Raw genomic sequence first — 23554 nt, 5'->3', positions numbered from 1 at the left:
ATCTGATAGTTATTTTTGTTTCAATCTCATATCCTTTACGCATATCATCTTCTAACATTAGTCTTATTTGTAAACTACTCGTGCATTATTTTGTTTCATCTTATATATTTTGTAAACTACTCGTGCTTTAATTTAACAAAGTCTGTGTGTCTCGCCATCCTTATTCACCTTTAAAATGAACACACTAAAAAGTCAAATAAATGAACTCTCCCCTTGCTGCTTTTTATCAAAACTATGTACCTTGTTACGTTCTTAAAAAAAACTGTATGCTAAGGTTAATTGGCTCTTAAAGATTAATCGTGCAGTATTATTGCTTCAAATAACTATTTATTATCTTATTCTGAAGCTTTTTTTTATACTTTTTTTTTAAACAAATAGAATCATGTCAATTAGGCCCGCAACTGGATTTGATATTTAATGTTTATGACTCCAATTTGAAATGAATGAGTAATAGCATTAGATTATAGACAGTATAATGACATTGATGTGCTAATTAAGAATGTCATCAATATTTAGGAGGAACAAAACCTTTTGTAAATCTACTTCATGTCATTATTTAGAAAGGTCAGACACCTAAGTTCAATATTTCCTTCACTTTCAAGAAACTCGAGATGCAGAATTCTTGGAATATTTATAACAAAATCATTTTGTTCAATGAAATAATTATTTCATTACAAACTATCGATCCTTGGGTCCCTTGATCTCTTATTTAGTCCAAAGCATGAGATCAACACAACTTAATTTGCATTCTGATCCATCAACCACTTAGAGAGATGTTCAAGGTCCTCCAGTTGAAAACAAAAACATTTATATTCAACAAAAAAATGCAGAATATTTTTGCTTACATAAAATTTCATCTCTGTACAAACTTCGTCTTTTTTTTTTTTTTTTGCTCTTACATATATACATGTATATGTGAGTATAAGAATCACTTCAAATAAAAAACAATCATTTTAATAGAGCAACCCTTACCCACAAAGGGAGCAAGCACTGGTGGTAGTACTAGTACTCCATGATGGGAGTATTCTCTTCAATGTGGCTTGTGTTGCGCACATGAGAATCAGAATACCAAAACTCTCATTGGTTTAGTAAAGGCTGTTACTACTGAAGCTCAACACTGTTTTCCTTAAGGAAGCTCCAAGGCCCTGATCCAGTACCAATCCTGCAAACCGAAGTTCATAAAAACTGTTACATCTTTTGATCATCATTCATCTGTCATACACATGGTTCCATAATTTGTTATGGTTATATTTATTGAATATACGTTTTATTTGAAAGGAACTGTGGTCACATAAGAATTGAAGGAAATATATCTCCTAAAGTATTGCTTAGCAGGTAATCTTTTATGTTTAGACAGTGTAGTAAAAGAAGTTACCTCCAAAAGCCTGCAAATATCCTTAGAGTCATGTAAATCAACAACGCAATCCAGATACCGGTAAAGCCAAGGCTTGAGGACAGCATATATAAACTCAATATGCTCACCAATGCTACCATAATCTGGGAGTAACAGCAAGTGCATATGCCATGAGGGAGAAATAAACTGATTCATAGAGGGTTAAGGAGGGTTGGGGTTTTTTTCCCCTTTGTTCTCAATGGCAAAGCCAAAGGTTGACCATCTTTCATGAATTATGAACACAATCTCAGATACTTGCTTTGAGTATACAGAAGAACAATTTTCTTAACTTACCATTGAGTAAGCAGAATATGTGAAATCTGAAGCTCCATAGTTGACTCCATCAAAAACAAATGCCAGGGCGTTGATGGGTTGAGTGGCAGCAACATACTAGCCAAGTGTTCAACAAGTAAACGAGAGGAAAACATATCAGCTTTTCTAATTTTGGAAACTAATATATTGCAAAGAGAGAGTATTATTATTTTAAATCATAAGGATATTACTTACTGGAATGCCAATACTGATAAGTTGCAGAACATTAATGTCATTAGTAAATAACCTAGAAGCAAATGGTAGTAGACTTAAAAGAAGGACTGAGAGCACCAGCCCAAGAATCAATCCAAGCTGCACAATGAAATTGTTCAAGACAGGTGAATTAAAAGCATGAATAGCTAAATAAAGAATATTAGAGTAACAAGTTGAAATACCTGCAGCACACGTGAGGCAGATGCAATAACCTTTTTGTAATCATCTCTTGCAAATGCACTTGCAATAATAGCCTGAAAAGAGTCTTTCACAATGGTCTATATTGGCTTGAAAGTATAAAAGGATCATATTTTGAGTAAATAGAATCATGTCAAGTGAAGATTGATACATGAAAGATCATAGTTATCACAAGCAGAACATGGGAATGCGAGCAACTAATGATGATTTTGAGGCAAATGCAACACAGGAGCATGTAGAAACTTAATAAATGCAATCACTTAAGAATTTTGTATATGCGTTAAACAGACAGACAATTATGGTACAGAAGATCCAATAGGCAGTGTCATAGTGTCTTTCTATCCATGCCAAGTTAGGATTTGAAACATGTCGTAACTAGGCAAAAAAAATTTCTGATTATACTTGATAATAGTTTGCAATAACTGATAAGTCCATTAACGTAGTACACCTTAGATGTTAGACCCAACATCCTTGATCCCCCTGATAATATTGTACTTCTCTTTTTATATAATTAACTATAGCAGGGTATTTATTTTGGAAAATTTATTGGTTTCCTTAACTTCTTTTCTTTTGTGGATGTTTTCCCTCTGTATTTGTTTCAAACTATTAAAATATATTTATGGATTTATTCAAACAAGCCATTGGCAAAAAAATGGTGTTGGAATGAAAACAAACTAATAAATCCAGAACGTGACTTAGTTGCTAAGTCTATTTTGTTTCCTTTCCAAGGTTCATAGATGACATTATGCCATACTCCATAGATGCACTGATTGTATTTATTTTGCTAGTTGCTTGCAGGATTACAGCTGCACACATCTACCCTCCCCAGATTTAACCAGGTAGAAGTTTCATGCATTAGGTCATCCATATATTAAAAAATATTTTCACTTGACAACAAATAGAAATTCTTCATTCCAACCATGTAGGTTGAAAAAGTTATATTTTGATCAAGAATCAATTTCTTACTTGTGCCGCAACAGCCAATCCATCAGCAAGCAAAGAGGTCGCCATCCAAATCTGTAAGCAGATTTGAAATGCAGCCATTGTTGTTGATCCTTTCCTTGCTGCTAGGGATGTTGACAAGGTCACACAGAAAGTCGCAGATGCAACTTTAATCAATAACAGAAACCCTACAACAAAAGGAAGAAAACAAAGTTAGAAATTTGTCCTTAAGAATGTATCAAACATAATTAGATAAGACTACAAGATATTGATCAACTTCATGCAGTGGGAAAAAGAAAGTTATAGAACCCCAGAACACAATCCTCTTGTCCTGAAAGTTATGACAAAAGGAAAGGAAATTGTTCAGGTTCAGATCACACATCCCAAAGATTTATGACTCTTGCATTTATCTTGACTATTTATATTTAATGGTGATAGGAGGTGATGCACGATCCTCTCTACTTTGCTAATTAATACCTCTATTAGCTTTTTGATTATTTTTTCAAGAAAAGGATCATTCTAGAAAAGAATTATTTTTTCAACAAAAACCGTCAAATAAGTTTCTGAAGTATGCAACTGAAATGAAGACTAAAATAAAAAAATCTTCAAGAAAATTGTTATCTGATAGACAAGGGTATGTGCAACAAGTTTAATTATAAGAAATTAGGAAGCAAGTTCAGTTGTAGGTCAAATTTTTAAAGCCTCTCTAGACAAAAAAAAAAAGCATGGTAGGTTCAGATTTTTAATTATAAGAAATTAGGAAGCATGATATTCTAAAAGTACAAAAGGCATAGATAGAAATTATAACCATTTTTCAGAATCTTCCCAAATCGAAAGTCTTGGATACTTGGAGGAAGAAGAACAACTTGTTTCATTAAACTCCACAATAGCATTATGGCTATCAAGTACCTGTTAAATCATATCGCAGGTGAAATGAGAAACAAGAGTTAAACGCAACTTCAGCTGGAATATAATGTATGTGATGATATCCAGAATCATAAATGAATACCAAAGGTGAACTTACTGGGAGATAATGTGGGAAATAGCTGCCCCATTGACTCCCAACCGCAGTACAAACATAAGTAATGGATCTAAAATAATATTTGTTACATCTCCCATTACTGCAATTAAACTTGCACAAGTTACTGAATGGGAATAGGGTCTACTTCATATATCCACTAAACTGTATCTAGATTTGATTCAAGAAATTTGAATTGATACACATTAAACAACATCCAGAATATACCAAATGCCAATTAGATCCTTTCATATTAAATATATATTTGATCCTTGATAAATATTAAATTTGTACGTTTGTTCCCTAATAAAATTTGACATTGCATTGAATCTCTAATAAAATAATAATTTTATTTTTGGTTCTTGATATTTTGTTTTAGTCTTCTATAAATAAGTGAATTTTGTGTTTGTTCCCTGATAAATTAGCGAATTTTGTTTTAGTCCCTACCAATAACAAATGAAAATTTTTTTATAAGGAAGTAAAAACAAAATATATTAATTTATTAGGGATTAAAAAAAATGTTGAAGATAAAAATAAAATTATTCTTTTAGTAGAGACTCAACTGCAAAACAAAAAGTTTATTAGAGTAGCCATAAAAATCAATTATTTATTAGGGATCAAAATTATATTTAAGTTTTACTTAAACAACATAAAACCAACTTTTCATGTAAACATTTTTTTTCATTGCATCATTGTTGTTGATTGGGATGTGGACAACCAATTGGATATCCGTCCATAAATATAAACTCGACAAGTGATTATCTGATAATAATCTTAAGCTTCCCCTTGACATTCTCTTATGTTGCGGTACATGTGATCTTTTATCCATAAGCAGAACATATTGTTTTTAGTTTAGGAGATTATGTTAAAATCAGTACCCTGAAGTAAATGAGTTTCTCTAAATGGAAATCAAATTATTAACTACCAATTAACACTGATCTAGTATCATCATAATAAACTGGATAGAGATACTGATACAATATAAAGACTGGCATGGTGTACCTGTAGCATATAAAGGAGTTTTTGTATCTTTGATTCCACGAAAAACTCCTTGAATTGCCATAGAAATAATAACTGCTGGTGCACCAAATGACCTCAATGTCAAGTATTGTTGTGCTGGTTTAAACATAGGAGAATTCTGCACGAAAAATAATATTGGCAGTCATTTTACAGAGAATAGCAAGGTAGCTAAAAGGAAAAAGACTTCAAATGTCAAATAGGTAAAAATCCAAAATTCAAAATAACTATTGTTCTTTCTAAAAGTATGAGATGAATTACCAAAGTAATTTAGAGAGGAGAATTAGATAAAGTTACCTTCAAACAATTATTAAAGGGTTAATGGTATTTTCAGATTCTGGAAAATGAGTCATCCTTGGTTTTAGTTCCTGACTTTTAAAACCATAATTTTTCATCCCAATATTTTTGAAATACCCAAACTTTATTCCATAAAACTAACACTGTAGGGGATGAAAACTTATGGTTTTGAAAGTCGTGGACTAAAACCAAAATGACTCATTTTTCAGGGGCTAAAAACACCATTAACACATTATTAAATCAGCCCATGTGATGTGAAAGATGGATTTAATCTCCTATTGAAGTTAACATCCATTTCATGGTTTTTCAAGAAAGTACTCACTGAATCAACGCCCATGTAACTCAACATTGGTTTAGCTGTAAAAATGAGAAAGAGAGCTTGTAAGACCCCAAGCAAACCACCAATAACTATTCCTGATGATGCTGATGGAATATAGCTTTTGTCATGGTCAAGTTTAGCTACTCTGCCAACATTTGCTGATGAAGAGTTGCCTTCAAAATGTAAATCAAAATTAAAATTAATGCTTATAGAGTAAACCAGAAAAGCTTTCGCATTGAAAGAGAATTGTGTCGAAGGTTATCTGAGCTAAAAGTATTCCACTCAAAGGAATGAAGTGTACAATACAAATTGAGAGATTTTAAAGTTTTTTTGTTTCTATCCTTGGAAAAAAAAATATATACCAGCTTTCTCTGCATGGTCATGTACATCCAACTTTACATCCTCATTAGAGACCTTCATCAACATTTCTCTTTCTGACTGTTGATTTTGTTCATCAACAGCATCTTCCTCAGCAACCAAAGAGGTTGTGACACTGACTAGTGGAATTATTGTAATTTTTGAGATTTGATTGAAAATAGCAATTGAGACTCCCACAGCAGCAAGCTCCACAGGACCTACAAAATAATATTTTATAATATAACTAAATGCAGTTCAATCACAAGCTAATGACCGGTAAGTCGCAAAAACATTATGAAAGAGGGCGTCTTACAGCATACACAATAGATCTAGCAGTTCATGGGAAATATTTAGCATTGTTTCATCCCTAATGGGATAAGGCTTTGGTTGTTATTGTTGTTACATCCCTTTAATTATTTATAAAACTTTAAACGATAGAGAGAGAGAGAAAGATATTAAGATAAGAAACATAGTTAAGTACGTTGTTACATGTATAACCATGTATACCAGATTACCAGAATGATAAATATAAATCATTCAACGTTTCGCTTCTATATATATGCCCCTCAATCTCCAGGACATGTCCTACTTTCTAGATTTCACTTCAAATTATGTCTGGTGAAAGTGTTTGCGGTACGACCTTCACATAGTTGCAGCATTCATAATGTTCCTACCAAAATGTTTTTTCAAATATGACACTTCAGAAGCTCAAGTTCCCAACCAATATCTTATTGTAAGCTTAAAATTGGACCTTAGACACAACTTGTGCATATGAAATACGACAATCCCCAAACAGATAGCTTTACTTCACAATTCACAAGGTTAGTGTATCAATCTACCAGTTTTCTAGAAAAATGAAAACAAACCTATGTGGCCAATGAATGCAGTATCAATTAGAGAAGCAATAGGATCTGCTGCCAAAGCCAGCGTAGTAGGGAGCGAAATATTCAGTATTTCCAAGCCTAATTCATCACTTGAGAAAGCATTCCTGAAAGCATAAGATAATATGATCCCTTCAATCATTATGAATTCAATATCTATCACAACTTGTAAACCAAGGAAAACTTCATCCAAGTTTCACCAAAGTCATTAAACAGTGCAATTATGCAAGAAAATAAACAGTACCTTATGCTAGAAAATAACATCAAAAGGGGCAACATTCCTGAGAACGACTAGTTCCTCTCAACGAAATTTGCTTACAAAAGTTCACCACCTTTCTTCCCAATGTTTAGTAGTTGAATGTTGATCAACCAACACCAATGAAAACTAGAAACAGTCAAAGAGAACATCATGAAAGAATTTGATCTACAATCATCCCCACTTTGACACGAAAGATAAACATGTGAATACATGAGATTAGGAGAATGGAAATATAAATGTGTTTAAAACTAGCAACTAAATATTTAAAACATATATGACACAATAACTAACAATATATTATGTGTTATTACATCATATATATTAAGATAGTGTGGTGCAATGTTATAAAAAAATAAAGCTTTTACTTACCTATGTTTGCAGTGAAGGATTAATTTATCTTCAAATAAAGCAATTGTTTCCTTCTAAACCCAGACTTCTTGACATTGGATAAGTATATGAGTGTGGCATTGTTGATCGATCTTCAGCTGCAATTGAGTATGTTGAACATCAAAACTAAATAGCAACATGAAATTTGTATAAAAACCAGGAGATGAAATATCTAATATATAATTTATAAAAGCGCAAGCTTTGAAATTGATATCTTAGTTGTCAAGTTAGTTTATACTTTAATCTCATTTACCAGTTTTCTTTCATGAGCTGTCTTCATATAAATCATTCTCTTTGATTTATCTCTTTCATAGCTCTTGAGTGACCAACATATATGAGGACTAGAAGTCACAATCTTTTCTTTACTTTATTTGATGTATACAAATTATTAATAGTTAGGATACTTAAACATTGGTGATAATAAATATAGATATAGTGGAAAAAAAAGAAAAAAAAAGATTTAGAAGTATTGAACGCAAGTATAATCAACCATTTTTTTTACTGCAATAAGGTTATCACACAAATTTCATATATTATTTTTCTAAATACCATTAAACCAATTTTTTTATGTTCTAAGTAAAAAGATAATTATTTCCATGCAGCTTTTATTTTTTTAATGTATTTTATTGTTATTAATGTAATTCATTAAAAAAATTAAGATACCTACATAATACATAGGTTTATATCTAGTTGAATTAAAATTAAATCGATACAGGCAGAGCATATCTTGAATAGATATAACTTGAATCCCTCATTTGATAGAAAACATCTCATGCACTCCTTTAATCTAACTATCTCGTTTGCCAATTTGGGATTACTATTAATAAAAGTGATGTATTATCCATGAGCATAATTGCTAAAGGGAGTTTGTTGAATTTCATCACATTCATAACATATGTGTACAAACTAAAAGAATAAAAAGTTTTAATGAAGAGATTGTTAATTACCGCTTAAGAAGAAAATTATAACTATGCAATCGGTTGTATAGCCACAAATGTGCCGTAGATCCTCCAAGTGATTGTCTTCTTCTTCACAGGGTTTAAAATGCAAATTGTAACTCCTCTTCATGTTTAAAATTTGTGACTGTGGACCACGTTAGGCATGCATATTGCGTTCAATTGATAGTGATATGTGTTAAAGTTATGCCCTGTTTTGAAATAAAATATTTTCGCAAAAAAGAATACAAAAACAATGAACAAATCATGCACTTTTATGAATAAAAGAAATTCATAAATATTAAAAAAAAGAACTTTTTGTCTCACCAGTGCTAATTTAGAACCCTTCAACCCTTTGAAATATATACTAAATGGAATGCAATCTTCCTTTCTCACTAGTGTTATCTTAGAGCCCTTCAAGCCTCCCATAGTTAAGACAAATGGAACCTATTTGCTATCATATTCTATAGGGATGATGATTTTAGGAAATTGGCTAATGGTTAGAACCTCATTTCTACATATGTGAATTAGAGAACAAATGCAAATGAGTTAGACAACCATTACCCTTGGTGAGTATAAAAAATGATAAATGGGGTTTTGTTTGTGAACTATGGTAGGGGCTACGAATATGAATAAGAGAGGGGCCGTAATTAGCTCAGGTAGCCATGACCAATGGTGGAGGTGATAATCGGTTATCAAGGATGGGGTTGTTTGAAGGTGTGTTTACAAATGTATATCAATGGGCTACAAGAAGCAATTAAGCAAGGTTGAAAACTTTTTGACGATGAGAAACAATCTTGGGAAAGGGGAATTTGATGATCTATCTAAACAGAGAAAAAGAATGCAAGTGAGGCAGGGTGGGGTCTTTTGGAACAAATACAATGAGTGGGGTAGAGCTCATTTTGCATTAAGGTTTATTCTCTCTCATTGTAATAAACTGCAAGCAAGATAAATAAATTGTGTGATTAAGAGATAATTATGGTGTCTACATACAAGCATTAAGTTTCGGAATTCAAGCTAAATATTATATTATAAATATTTTGGCCCTTTATATATTTATATATATATATATATATATATATATATATATATATATATATATATCAATTATCAATAGCAGCATGAATGACTCTATTTTACTTGCACTCAATGTGTGTGTAGTAAAGCTTATCATGAACTAATAAAAAAATGCAAAATTTATCAAAATGTTAACTAAGCTTGGTATATTAATTATATATATTATGTGTTATATATTATATATTATATTTATAACCTATCATGCTCTTCTCAAATTGGTTTTGTGAAAAATAAGACGTTTCTTCTTCTACAACACAGACACCTATACATGATGTGGGTAGCATGTATGGAACTGTTGCCATGATCTGTGCTTCTATAAAATTCACATCACTTTTGACGTAAGAATAATTAATAGTTACTTTTGATGATGCATGTCAAGGTTGTTTATCATAGATCTAAGCATGGTGATAGTATTAAGGAATTGTAGTTGGGCTCACGCTCATATCAACAATTTGTCTCATTAAAATGAAATTATGTCATATTTTGCCAAAAACACAAATGTTTGACAACATTACAAGTTTACAACACAACCTGCAGCTTGGTCAGTGTTGGGTCCAACTAACATATTTCTCACTCGTCATGTAACTTTGAGTTCGTGTGTATTTCACAATGAACAACAAATTTGATATAATATATATATATATATTACAAATAAATCAAAATATTTTTTAAAAAATAGTACTTTTTTCTAATTCTTAAGAATTTCCAAGTCAAAAGAAAAGCTAAAAATAGATAGTTTTCTTCCATTGTGAAATCTATTAAGTTTTATAATTCCTAACAACAAGAAAGAGAAAAGAAAAAAAAAATTGCCTTCAAATCTCACATTAATTAGAAGTAACAAAAAAAAAAAAGTCTCACATTAAAGTGAAGCTTTTCTAACATTTATTATCCCATGTTAGGTTGTTGGTCTCTATATATTTGAGGCATCCAATAGAATCACAAAATATTTGACCTTGTATCGAAATTTTTATTTTAAAGAAAGAGTTACAAGTTCATATGTGTACTTTTCAAGGTTTATTATCTGATCGGGTGTAGCGACTACTTTATCAAAACCCTGCTATAGTTATTATTATTGAACTATTTTTTATTAATTTAATAGAATAAACAATTTATTAGAAATTTTTAAATAATTAAAATATACAAAATAAAAAAAATAAAAAAAATCTTAAATTTATTTTTTGTCCCTGTAATATATATATATATATATATATTTTGTTTTGATCCTTATAAAATTATTTATTTTCAAAATGGCCCCTTCCAAAAATAATTCACAGAAACTAAAAGCAAATGACATAGTATTAAAAGGACAGAAACTAAAATAAAATAAGAAGGACCTAAACAAAAAAATATTACAAGGACCATTTTGCAAAAAAAAGTTTATAAGAACCAAAAAATATATATTACATAGACCAAAAACATATTTAAGCCAAAATAAAAATAAATTATAAAGAGATTAGATTGTTTTAATATTAAATAACAAAACATATATTTAAAAAAAAATTAATTATAAAAAAAATTAACAGACTAAAATTACAAAAAAGAAACATAAAATTCACCAAAAACGCATTTATTTATGAGAAACAAATACGTGACTTTGATTTATCTATTACACCAACAAATAGGTAGCAAGTATAACCCATCAAGCCAAAAACATTTTTTCTTATTTGCTTTTAGTTTTGTTCTTTTATTTTTCATTTTGTTTATTTGAAAAGAGACAAAGTTTAATTTGAACTATTACTGTAACACCGATGTTTTTCCTAACTCGTGATTAATTGTTTTTAATTAAATTGCAAGGGAAGTTAACTTGATTTTATGTTTATAAAAAATATAATTAATGTAAATGTTTCATGTTATGCTGTTGTTTGTGTGTTTGGACTTATGTTTTGGGCCTTGAGTGGAACTCAGAGGTATTGGGGTAAATTGTTAGGAGTGTTGCTAGGTGCACCCAGCATTATAGTTAGTGCACCCAGCATTCTTAAAAAATGGCAAAATTGCCCTTACTTAGTTTTCCTCCTACGGATCAACTTGATCCGTAAGTTGATCCGTAAGTCTCTAACGGATCAATTTGATCCGTAAGAGGAAAAATAATTATAATATACTTTAAAATAAAGCATATTTGTTTATAATATAATTAAATCTATTTTTTATTTTATTAATTATAATATATTTATAAATATTGATTTATTATAAATAATTAATTTTTTAATATATTTTTTTAGAATAAATTTGTATAGAAGATGATATTAAAATACTTACTCAATCCCATTATAATTATCGTTTAAGGTTATTTTATACATATTAATAAAAATCAATAAATACATAAAAGATAATGTTATAAAGAATTAATCATATCATTATTAATATTATAAAGAATATAAAAAAAATAATTAGTATTATATAAAAAATTAAAATACTAACTACTTTATAATACATTTTTTTACATGATCATTAGTATAAGTGGGAAAATTGTAATTATAAGAGAATTTAAAAATATTAGTACGTTATATAAGATCTTAGATAACGAATGATGTCCATTTTTTGGTTAATTATTTTTTTTTACACCCTTTTCAACTTCTTTATTTCAATTAGAAGAATTTGCTTGAGAAAGAGGGAGATGTAAATCATGCAAGCTTTGATGGTGTCGAGAAGAAATCACATGTTTGTCATCGACACAAATGGAATATGTGAATGTATGTATACATGATTTTGATGATGTCAAAGAAGAATCTAACAAGGCTGCTTCAAATGATAAGCATTTGCTTCAAGAATAATTCAAGATTGCTTCAACAAACAAAGCCTTGTTTCAAGATTCACTAAAGACCAAGCCTTGCCTTAAAACAATGTGCTTTCAAGACATGCAAGGCTCTGGTAATCGATTACCAGGAAGTGTAATCGATTACCAGAAGACAGGGTTGAGAAATAGCTGTTGAAAAAGGTTTTGAATTTGAATTTTCAACATATAATCGATTACCATATGTCTGTAATCGATTACCAGCAACGAAACTTTGGAAATTCAAATTCAAAAGTCATAACCCTTCAAATTATAACTGTGTAATCGATTACACAAACATTGTAATCGATTACCAGTGGAAAGTTTTCAGAAAATCTGCCAACAGTCACATCTTTTCATTAGATTTGTGAATGGTCATCAAAGGCCTATAAATAGGTGACTTGGGCACGAATTTTAGACAGAGAGTATTTTTGGTCCAAAATGTCTTATCCTCTCAAAAGACAATGAGAGAGATTCCAAAAGAACTTCATTGTCAAATGCTCTCTCAAAAGAAATCCTTGACCAAACACTTGCAAAATCTATAAGGATTCTTACATGATTTTCATTGTAATATTCTTCTCTTGAAGAGAGAATTCTTCTTCTATTCTTCTTATTCAATGAGATTGGTTAAGAGACTGTGAGTCTCTTGTTGTAAAGCATCTGAACACAAGGGATGGGTTGTCCCTGTGTGGTTCAGACTTTGTAAAGGATTTTACAAAGATAGTGGAAATCTCAAGTGGGTTGCTTGAGTACTGGACGTAGGCACGGGTTGTGGCCGAACCAGTATAAAACTGTGTTTGCATTCTCTCTTCCCTTATCTTATTTATTTTGTTGCAATCAATTGTGTCTTGCATGTTTAAAGAACATTGTTAAATTGATTGTTGTTGCTTCTTCTATATTCTAAGCCTATCCCTCTTAAGATTATTGAGGCCACAAGGTCCAACAGAATACACAATCAATGAAAAAAAATAAAACTAACATTAGTAATGAAAATAAATAAAACCAACAATACTCATGAAATGAGTTCATGTACAATATCTGTATATACAAGGAATATCAATGTAAAATATGTACATAAACTACGCCTGATCAGTGCGCCGCCTGCGTCTACACCTAACGTATACTAGATGGTCCTGTGTCACACTCCTGACTAATCTGAGGCATTCTTCGATCACCTCATGTGTCGATGAGCCAGGCGTGACCACCCCTAAACTCAGATGGCGCTCCAACCTCTCAGCAATGTCATCACAAACTTCCTGTTACATACAAAACAAACTAATTACACAAATTATTATGCAAATATTGAGGTAAATGACGTAAATTATTAGTATTACTTACCAGAACATGTCTGGGCTCCTCCGCAGATGTCGACGATGCTCTTGGCTCCGGCACGCGAGGGATATCCGTCTGCGGGGCCTGAGGGACGACTCGGGGCTGCGGGGCGTGACCATGAGGCAGAGGATCTACTGCGTGGCCTGGTGTCATGAAAGGATGAGAGATGCGGAAGAACCAGTCGATGTAGTCACTGGAACACGCCCCTGGCACAACGCACACCTCACCTGTAGGTACGATATGATCCTCGTAGTGCATCCACCTGTCGTGTATATCATCATACGAGACCCATGAATCAACAAGAGGAGCAGGAATGGTCTGCGTGTAACCAAACTGCCGCACGACCCTCTCCGGTCGGTAATAAACAGCAACAGGCCCTCAACGCAAGAGACCGGAGTAGCATGATCTGACGTGGAAGTCCCGGACCTCCCGATGCTCCCCATACGGGATCCAACAGACATCCGGAATTCGGAGTCGGTCCAGGCGCTCCCTGTATGATGGCGTGTGAATGCTCTTCACGGTCTTCTTTGTCGCAATCCACCTGCACGCACGCGGAGAAGCCTCGTCATAGTCCTAATCAGCGGTGGACTCCGCAACCGAGGGAAAGTGCTCGTAAATCCAGCACTACAGATGTAACATTCAAATTATAAACATTAATAATGAAAGTGTAACAAAATTTAAAGTTGAACATTGTTTAGACTGAATGAATGAAAAACATATTTGTTACCTGCAGCAGTGTGATGTAACCGCCAAGCTGTTGACTGTGGCTCATGGATGCATCATTCAGCTAGTCGTACATATGAACCAAAGCAGCCACTCCCCAAGCGTACCTCTCTGTCATACTGAGGTCACGAAGGGCCTCCAAGTAGACAACATGGACATTGGTTGCACTCTTGTTAGCAAATAGAGTGCAACCCAGTAGGTGAAGAAGATATGCATGAGTCGTAGCTGTCCAATGACCTGCCTGGCATCGGTGCTGATATATATCACGTACCCATTGTAGGCGTATGTACGGTTCACGACACTGGACTGTCTCAGCCCTAGCAGACTCTAGAGACACCATCAACAAGTCCACCAGCATCTGAACCGCATCATCCACGTGCAAGGGCTCAAATGCGTGAAAGTCGCCTATAACGGGAAGATGGAGAAGAGAGGAGACGTCGTCCAATGTGATGGTGAGCTCACCCACTGGGAGATGGAAACTATGTTAGACAAATGGCCTCAGTTATCTTAAGAAGGGGGGGTTGAATTAAGATAACAAGAACTATTCCCTAATTTAAAATTTCGCTCTCTCCTTTTAGATTAACAATGCACCATTAACATGAATTACTCAAAAGATAATTCAGAATAAACTTCTTTAAAGGCAAAAGATAAATAGCAATAAATAAAAGAAGTTTAAGGGAAGAGAGAAATGCAAACTTGATTTATACTGGTTCGGTCACTTCCTGTGCCTACGTCCAGTCCTCAAGCAACCCACTTGAGATTTTTCACTCTCTTTGTAAAATCCTTTTACAAAGTCTGAATCACACAGGGACAACCCTTCCCTTGTGTTCAGGAATCCTTTACAACAAGAGACCCTCGGTCTCTTAACCCTTTTTCAGAAGTAAAAAGAAAAGAAGAAGAAATCTCTCTTGAAAGAGACAGATTGTACAATGAAGATCAATCACAATTCCTTATTTGAATATGCAAGTGTTTGACCAAGGAATCTTTGAGAGGATAAGACATTTCAATTTAGAAAAACTCTCTTAATCTTTTGAGAGGATAAAACTTTTTGGGCAATCAAAAACTCTCTCTCTATTCGTGTTTCCAAGTCACATATCAATAGACCTTTGATGGCCATTCATAAACCATTTGAATAGATGTGACTCTTGAAAGTTATTTTCTGAAAATCTCCTCTGGTAATCGATTACAATAATTGTGTAATCGATTACAGGCTTTAATATTTGAATTAAAACGTTTATTAACTGCTGGTAATCGATTACCAATATGGTGTAATCGATTACACAGTCTAAAATTTGAATTCAAATATTTAGTAGCTGTTGTAAACCATTTTTGGCCACTGGTAATCGATTACATCCTCTGGTAATCGATTACCAGAGAATAAATCTCTTGAAAAACACTTTTTAACTTGCATTACTTGGCCAAACCTTTTGCTATATCAATTAGGAATTTCCTTCCTAATGTACTAGTGATCATCTTAATGTTTGTGTCTTGTATTCTTGAATCATTGTCTTGAATTTAATCTTGAAAAGCGCATTTGCATCATTTGCATCAAATCATCATGATCATCATCAAAACATCAAAGTCATTTGCTTCTACAATCTCCCCCTTTTTGATGATGACAATATAAGTCTTGAAATCAAGATTCAAGCAAGCAATGTATATATATAAAATTTGCGTTTACTCCCCCTATGTTTTGGAATTGATGATCACTTGATTTCTAACTTTTATCACTTGATTTCTACGCTTTTTGATCATCATCAAAACACCAAAGATCTTCTACAAACTAGACATCTCCCGGTGTCACCGCTACATAAACGCAGACAAAAGTCCCCGATCGTCAGTGTCTACCGAACACGCGATCAGAGGACTTAGTCCTGTACCAGCAATAAGTCCCTCAATGGCAAGGGCAGGGCTGCCTAAACTGTGGACCTTCCTCCCATGAGAGGATAACTTCAATTCAGGACGCTCCTGAATTGAAGTATAAAAGGAACGCAAAATTTGTTAAAATTATCATTTAAAGAAAAACTAATAGTATAATTTACAAGTAACTAAAAATAAATAGTATAAATACCTCTCCCGTCCATACGCTGCAAGCAAAGTGATCCGCATACGCTGTCAGCACAGATGGGTCGCTCGGACCACCCGGAAATCCCTGAGGCTGATCCTCAGCCGCCTCTGCGCCTGCGTCCGCAGGAATGTCCTCCACAGCAGCTGGTGCCTCCATCGGGTCATCCTGAACATCTGGGTCAGGGATGACTAGCTCATCGACGTGATCCGCAGTCACAGCGACTCGCTGCCTCCGTGCGGATGCAGTAGGTCGTCGACGCTGTGGAGCATCATCGGAATCATCATGTTTTTCTCTGCCCACACCTCTGCGAGTGACCTGACCTAAGGCACGACCTAATCCTCTGGTCCTAACCATGATCTGCAAATGAGTACCGCAAAATTCATCACTCATTTCATTTTCTCAAATTTCATGCATCTAACGCATATAGGACATTGATTTGGGACAGCAAAGCACCATCACCCAATGGTTGTTCAAGCAGTTGGTTGACTCAATTCAATTACTCTAAATGCCAACTTGTTGTTTTATCATATGTTTTAGTTATTAGAGAGAAACTTGCTCAGCTTTATGAATCTGAGAAACAATAGTCAACAATATCTCAAATGCTTAGTGGTATTAACCTTGATTCAGGAATCTGAGAAACAGATCATTCCTGTTAACATCAGTATAGTATACCTTAACTCCATGCATGGTTTTGGTTGTGTTTGTCTCATTGATACTAACATCAGTAGAGTATGGACAATTTAATTCAGGCCAGAGAAGGCACAGAATTCAATGGATCAAATAATTTAGGACTTTGTTGCGAGAATTAAGGGTAAAATTTTCCTTATGAGGATTAAATGGATTGTTTTATAAATGTCTCCATGCATGGTTTTATAAATGTCACAAGAAGCCAAAAAAAAAAGTAGCAGCAATTAGTTCTAAAATAACTTGAGATTATGAGGATTAAATGGATTGTTTATCTCTTCATTAAATTTTCCTTTTCGTCTATAAGATTAATTATATTTGTGTATCAAGACTTTGATTGGCCAATGTTGAGCCAATCAGGAAGAGAGAATTGACATGTAGAATGATTTATTCCATAGGTGTTGAATGAATTCACACATGGGAAGCAGGAATGGTTCAGGTTATGAAGCTGAAATGGTATCCATATTCTCTCAGATTGAGTCCCCTGACAGATCACTTCATGACCATATAATTGAAGCTCTCGGCAAGCTCACTGTTGAACAAGGAATTCCTTATGTTACCAAAAAAGTCATGAGAAATTAAAACAAGTTTTCATTTGTTGCTAAGAATGTTTAATGTAGCCCAAAGTCAATTCAAGGATCTCGAGGTTGAGATTAAATTTAAAGTCCCTTTTATTAATTGAGAATTTGTGTTTTGTTTCTCTACCTTTTATGTTTTCAGTTTTTGAAATTTAATTGATGATTATGATAGGGTTTTGGGAATTGAATTAGTATTAGCATTAGGTGATAGAATGGCTGCTTAATTGATAACCAAAATGCTTATTGCTCTAAAGTTTGATATAAAACCATTTGTATGGAATAGTTGGTTCATCATTTGTGATATTATATTATAGTCGACCATGTGGCTTAGAGTTCTAAATAACTTAAGGTTTTGGGATAGTTGGTTCATGATTCCAAATGCATTTCTTCACATACAGGCTCAGAGGTTCTAAGAAAACTACCATCATGCCAAATTCCCAGTTCTATCATGTCAAATTCCTATTTCCTAGTTTAATCCATTAATTGCAAGTATTTGCATCTATCTAAGGTATGAATTTAGGTACAAGAAGCTGCAGATTTTTATTCATTGTTGTTCTCCTCTAATTTGGATTTAGGTACAAGAAGCTGCACATTGTTATTCATTATTGTTCTCCTCTAATTTGGATTTAGGTACAAGAAGCTGCACATTGTTATTCATTGTTGTTCTCCTCTAATTTAGGTACAAGAAGCTGCAGATTGTTATCTAAGGTATGAATTTAGGTACAAGAAGCTGCAGATTGTTACTCACAAGTATTTGCATCAATCATATTGGTCATAACTTAGTTAAAGGAAGTACATGGAAGTTGGCTTATATGGAAGCACATGGAAGTTAGCTTATAGGGATATCAATCATTAGCATACATTCATGGCAATTTGTATGAAACAGTAGATATTCATGACACTATTTATCAAATATTTAGCATACATTCAGAGGTATCAAATAATATTTGGCAATTTTTGAATTAAAATCAAACTGTGAGTTTTACGGATCAGGTGATCCGTAAAGTATGTTGAATATTTTACGGATCAAGTGATCCGTAAAGCTCCCAGCGATTTTCGACAGCGTTTTCCGCCATCGCCAAGGCCTACACTCCGAAGAGTCTGTCAGGGTCTTTCCCTCTTGATTCAGGTACAACCCCTAAAACAATTTTTGCATACAGACACTGCTCATGAATTATACAATACCCATGACCTCACACTCGTGTTTTAAACACTTTTAACACACTGCGTTACAATTTAACATTGGTTCCTAAATAGGAAACCTACATTTTTCCTTTAACACTGCGCATCAACACTTTTCTCAAGATAAACACTAGTCGGGTTATTGTATAATTCACAGCTCACAATACAAGTAATGTCACATCAAGTGTTAACCTCACCCTTATCACAACTAAAACTCATGTTCACAATTTCACATCTTATAATGTCGCAATCCATCATCACATGTTTACAGGTATCTCACAAATTAACGCATGTTCAACTTTGCACTTATACTTAATCTCAATAACAATATTATAATCTCAAATCAACATGTTATTCCACAATTCATCGCATATTCTATTTATAGACACTGCTCATGAATTATACAATACCTACGACCTCACACTCGTGTTTCAAACACGTTTAACACATTGCACTACAATTTAACACTGGTTCCTAAATAGGAAACCTACACTTTCCCTTTAACACCGTGCATCAACACTTTTCTCAAGATAAACACTGGTTGGGTTATTGTATAATTCACAGTTCACAATACAAGTAATGTCACATCAGGTGTTAACCACACACTTACTCAAAACTAAAACTCATGTTCACAATTTCACATCTCATTATGTCACAATCAATCATCTCATGTTTACATGTATCTCGCAAATTGACACATTCCACTTTGTACTACTCAATCTCCATAACAATATTATAATCTCATTATAATAATTTATCACGCCTCATAACTCATATACACATAACATGTTGATCATAATCATGGGAAAATTAGAACAAGATAATAATTTGTATAAAATAAGTCATTAAAAATATTATTTAGAGTATAATTCACGTGAATAAAAAGAACTCAATCTTTTTAAGGGTTCACACTCAACACAAGAACACATCAATTTCATAGTAATTTCTCATTGGGACATCAATTGGTTCGTCAAACATATATAATTTACAGTTATAATTGTAAGGATAGAATCAAAATTTGCCGAAACACCCCAAAACTCATTCAAATTGATACTCTAAGGATCCTTACACATGTTCTCAGTAATCTCCAATTGTGAATAACTCATCTCTTACCTCTAAGCGGGCTCGCATGTGTATTGTGACAGCAATAGCAGAATCTCTCGCGGTTTCCTGAGATTCCTCAAGTTTTTTTCTCTGATTGCTCTAATAGGATTTAAGCCTTCATTCCACTGTTTATGTGTGATGAGTATTTCTCCCTCCACAGACATTATTTTACAAAGCCCAATGGTTAAGATGTCCGGAAATGAATCGTGAACCACATATCGAAATTTCACGACAATCCAACGGTTAACAAGTCCAAGATCATAGTTTTACTGAGACAGTTTTTGGTTTCTACGGGAAAGGAAAAAGCTATGATGCAAAGGGTATTTCTCTCAGCTCCGACATTTTTCGTAATTCCGAACGGTGAGAATGTTAAAAAATGAGTTCCAAACCTGGTGCTCAAATTCCATGATGATCCAACGGTGGATGAGTCCGAAATCGTCATTTTTCTGAGATAGGTTTGGTGGTATGCGGGAAAAAGAGAGAGTTTTGGGAGGAGAAAAGGGGAAAACGAAATTGAGAGAAAAAGGAGGCGTAGAGAGTATCATCAGTCTAAAAACTGACCAAAGATGGCTCTATTTATAGCTAGCGGTACTCAAAGCCTATTATTTACTCTATTTATTTATTTTTATTATTTTATAAAAAGAAACTCTATTTTCTTTCCTATCAAAAGAATGAATAAAATATCCTTTTTATTTTCTCTCAAACCATCATTTTAATACATTTATTTTTTCTTATTTATTTAATTATAAAAATCTCATCATTTTCTAAAACTCTATTTATTTACAAATAACAATCCTTTTTAAATTAGTTTACCAAAAATGGGATATTACAACATTAATGATGGTGTTTATGATAGAATTTACTAGTTTTGGTATAAAGCGAGAATATCCATTTTGGGCAAAACTCTACTTTAGCCTTTTATACTTAGTTTTGGAAAAGTGAAAGAAGTCATATAAGGCGTGTCTGAGCTTGTGGAGAGCACATCAAGGGTTGTCCAAGCTGCCAATTAGTTATATTAATTGCCATTCAAAGTGCTTAGATTAAGAGGATAAGGATTAGGTCTTGCAATTCCATTGGTCCAAGCATTTCACCTACAATAAGTGTTGTTTTTAAAAGCCAAAGTCTAGGTCATTTCTCCCATTTTGCTCGAAGCTATTAGAGAGAGAGGAGACCATATTTTTCTTCTTCTTCCAAGTTTTACCAAGTGTTCTTGAGCTCTTCTTCCATCAAGCTTAGATAACTGACCTCCATTTTCAATTATAAGCTTGATTTTTTTTTTCTTCATGTTTTGCTCTATTCTCACTTGTAGTTTCAAAATCTTATTTTTGCACTCTTGAAGGTTGGAAACTAGAATCTAAACTCCCTCATCCTTCCTTCTAAATTTGGTAGAGCATCATCAAGGTAAGGGGGGTCTCTCCAACTCTTGACCCCTATTTTTGTTGTTAAACTTCTTTAAACATGTTGTCTTGAAATTTCGTGCTTGCTTCCATGTTCTGAATCTCTGTGATGAGCTGTTTTCCTTGAGTTTTTATGCCAAAAATGATTTCTTTAGTTGTTAAAATCTAGGGTTAGACTTAAGGTGCGTCTAAAATGGAATTTTCTAGAGAAAGTTATGAGCAAAACAAGTCAAGGAGATTTTTAGGAAGCCATAATTTTAGCATGAAATTGAACGGGTTAGTGTTGTTGTGTGGGCTGTTTTTCTTGAGTTTTTAACCTCAAAAATGAGTTTTTTAGGAATGAAAATATACGGTAACACATAAGGTTTAGGAAAAACTGACTTCCAGAGCACCTAGAAAATCTAACTAAAGTTTAGTAATGAAATTTGGTGAACCTGGACAGCAGGGGAATTTTGAGTATTAGATGATGTAATTCAGTTATTTTAAGCTTAAAAATGAATTTAGAACATGGAAAAACCTTGGGGAAGTAGTAAGAAGTGTTGAAATTGATTTCTGGCAAAATTACAGGACAATAGATTTAGACCGATAAAATCGCTAGAATTGAGTGTGTTGTATTTGTATTTCTAAATAACATGATTGAGCATGCTGAACATTTATTCCTAAATTACTATTGTTTTGAATGAATAAGACCGTGGGAGTGTGAACTCCAACACTATTTATCTGTGGCATGTGAATTTTATTCTGGTCTGGAACCCTACGATAGCAACTGGATATGAGTAAGACCGTGAGAGCGTGAATTCCGGAAAATTATATCTACGGTGTGTGAAATCTATATTATTTATTATCTTTTTGTACACGCTTTGGGTTGGGTATTGTGGTGTCTGAACCTCAGAAATTTTTTTGCTATAATTTATGGATGATTCTATTTTTGCCGTTATGTTGTGCGTGAACAAACATGTTCTTTTTATTACTTGAAAGATTGAAATTGATTTCCTGAGAGTAGTATGTATGTTTGATCCTTGCCTCAATTTCTTGTTGTGTGAATGTTTGATTATGTTTGTCGTACGCAACATGAGGGCTACGCACAATTCGTAGCGACAAGAACGAGAGGACAAAAGGAAGAGTAAGGAATTGAAGGTCTATGCCATTTGTGAATGGTGAGGTTGCATTGAGAAAATGAATGATAAACAGAGATACACTGGGTGTAGTGGGCAGAGAGGTTCACGGGACCTAAGGGAATTAGCAAATGGTGATTACCTGGCATTTAGTGCACTTATTTGGCGCAAGGAAGTTCACATGCCTCACTTTGTTATTCCTGGTTGGCTCTGAGACTATACTTTGTGTTAGGAGTTAGGGATCAATGTACAATATATCTATATGTGGTAATCACTCCTGATTGTCATCCATATAAAAATATAAGACCATCATGACCTGAGAGGCTTAGTGGTAGTGGTTGGGCCTTATTGTGAAATAAGTGGGATAGTTATGTGCTTAGGACGCAAAAGTGTTGTTTGCTTAAACAACCACATGTAATGGTTAAGTAGATTGTATACTATGGTTTTGTTTGTTGTTTGTGGCATTTGAGGAGTGAAGGACTCACCCCAATAACCAACAACTTTCAGGAGCAAGCCATGGAGCATCCGTGAAGGATGTTCACGTGGATCAATACATACCATTACAATTATAAGATGGAGGAAGAGGCGCACCTCCACGCGCACTTTGGTTACATCTGATGCCACTTTTTGTTGTTAGATGAGCCCCAAATACCACTGATCACTGTAAAGGCACACAATACATATCACGTTCCTTTCGAGCATACTCCTCGGCGTGACATTAACCATGTTATCACCTACAACACCTACTTCGGATTTGAGTAGCCAAACAACCCACTACGATTTGTACGACACTTCTTTGGGCATGATGCTAATGGTAGAGCCACTAGATCTACCTTCTATTAGGATACGGTTGTTGAAGTCTTCGAGGATATGAGAGATTTTATCGATGAAGAGGATTTCACACCATTCAAGATTGCTTTCTACCGGGGTGTTTGCAATGAAGAGATACCCTGGGGACAGATGGTTTCATCCGATAAGGAATAGGATTCCTCGGGA

General features: G+C 33.6%; 1 protein-coding gene across 1 annotated transcript; it reads right to left on the bottom strand.

Annotated features, from left to right (window-relative positions):
- Positions 1-701: 701 nt before the first annotated feature.
- Positions 702-7226, bottom strand: LOC100810327 (protein DETOXIFICATION 42). The gene is made up of 13 exons (XM_026123981.2): positions 7192-7226; positions 6933-7054; positions 6072-6284; positions 5713-5882; positions 5079-5214; positions 4083-4179; positions 3867-3967; positions 3083-3246; positions 2101-2172; positions 1901-2017; positions 1688-1783; positions 1376-1497; positions 702-1162 (listed from the first exon to the last, which is right to left on the bottom strand). The coding sequence occupies exons 1-13, from the start codon at positions 7224-7226 to the stop codon at positions 1102-1104; spliced, it is 1506 nt and encodes a 501-aa protein (XP_025979766.2). The 3' UTR covers positions 702-1101.
- Positions 7227-23554: the final 16328 nt, after the last annotated feature.

The sequence above is a fragment of the Glycine max genome, chromosome 10, assembly GCF_000004515.6.
Source record: "Glycine max cultivar Williams 82 chromosome 10, Glycine_max_v4.0, whole genome shotgun sequence".
NCBI classification, from domain to species: Eukaryota; Viridiplantae; Streptophyta; class Magnoliopsida; order Fabales; family Fabaceae; genus Glycine; species Glycine max.
This window is presented reverse-complemented; position numbering and strand designations above follow the sequence as displayed.

What these genes read in the sequence shown, in the direction of transcription:
- LOC100810327 (XM_026123981.2), bottom strand. Translation starts at nt 7,226, where the DNA reads ATGTTGCCCCTTTTGATGTTATTTTCTAGCATAAG. An exon ending in ATGTTATTTTCTAGCATAAG is followed by an intron (nt 7,055 to 7,191) that starts GTACTGTTTATT and finishes TTATGCTTTCAG; the next exon opens with GAATGCTTTCTCAAGTGATG. An exon ending in ATTTCCCACATTATCTCCCA is followed by an intron (nt 3,968 to 4,082) that starts GTAAGTTCACCT and finishes ATGATTTAACAG; the next exon opens with GTACTTGATAGCCATAATGC.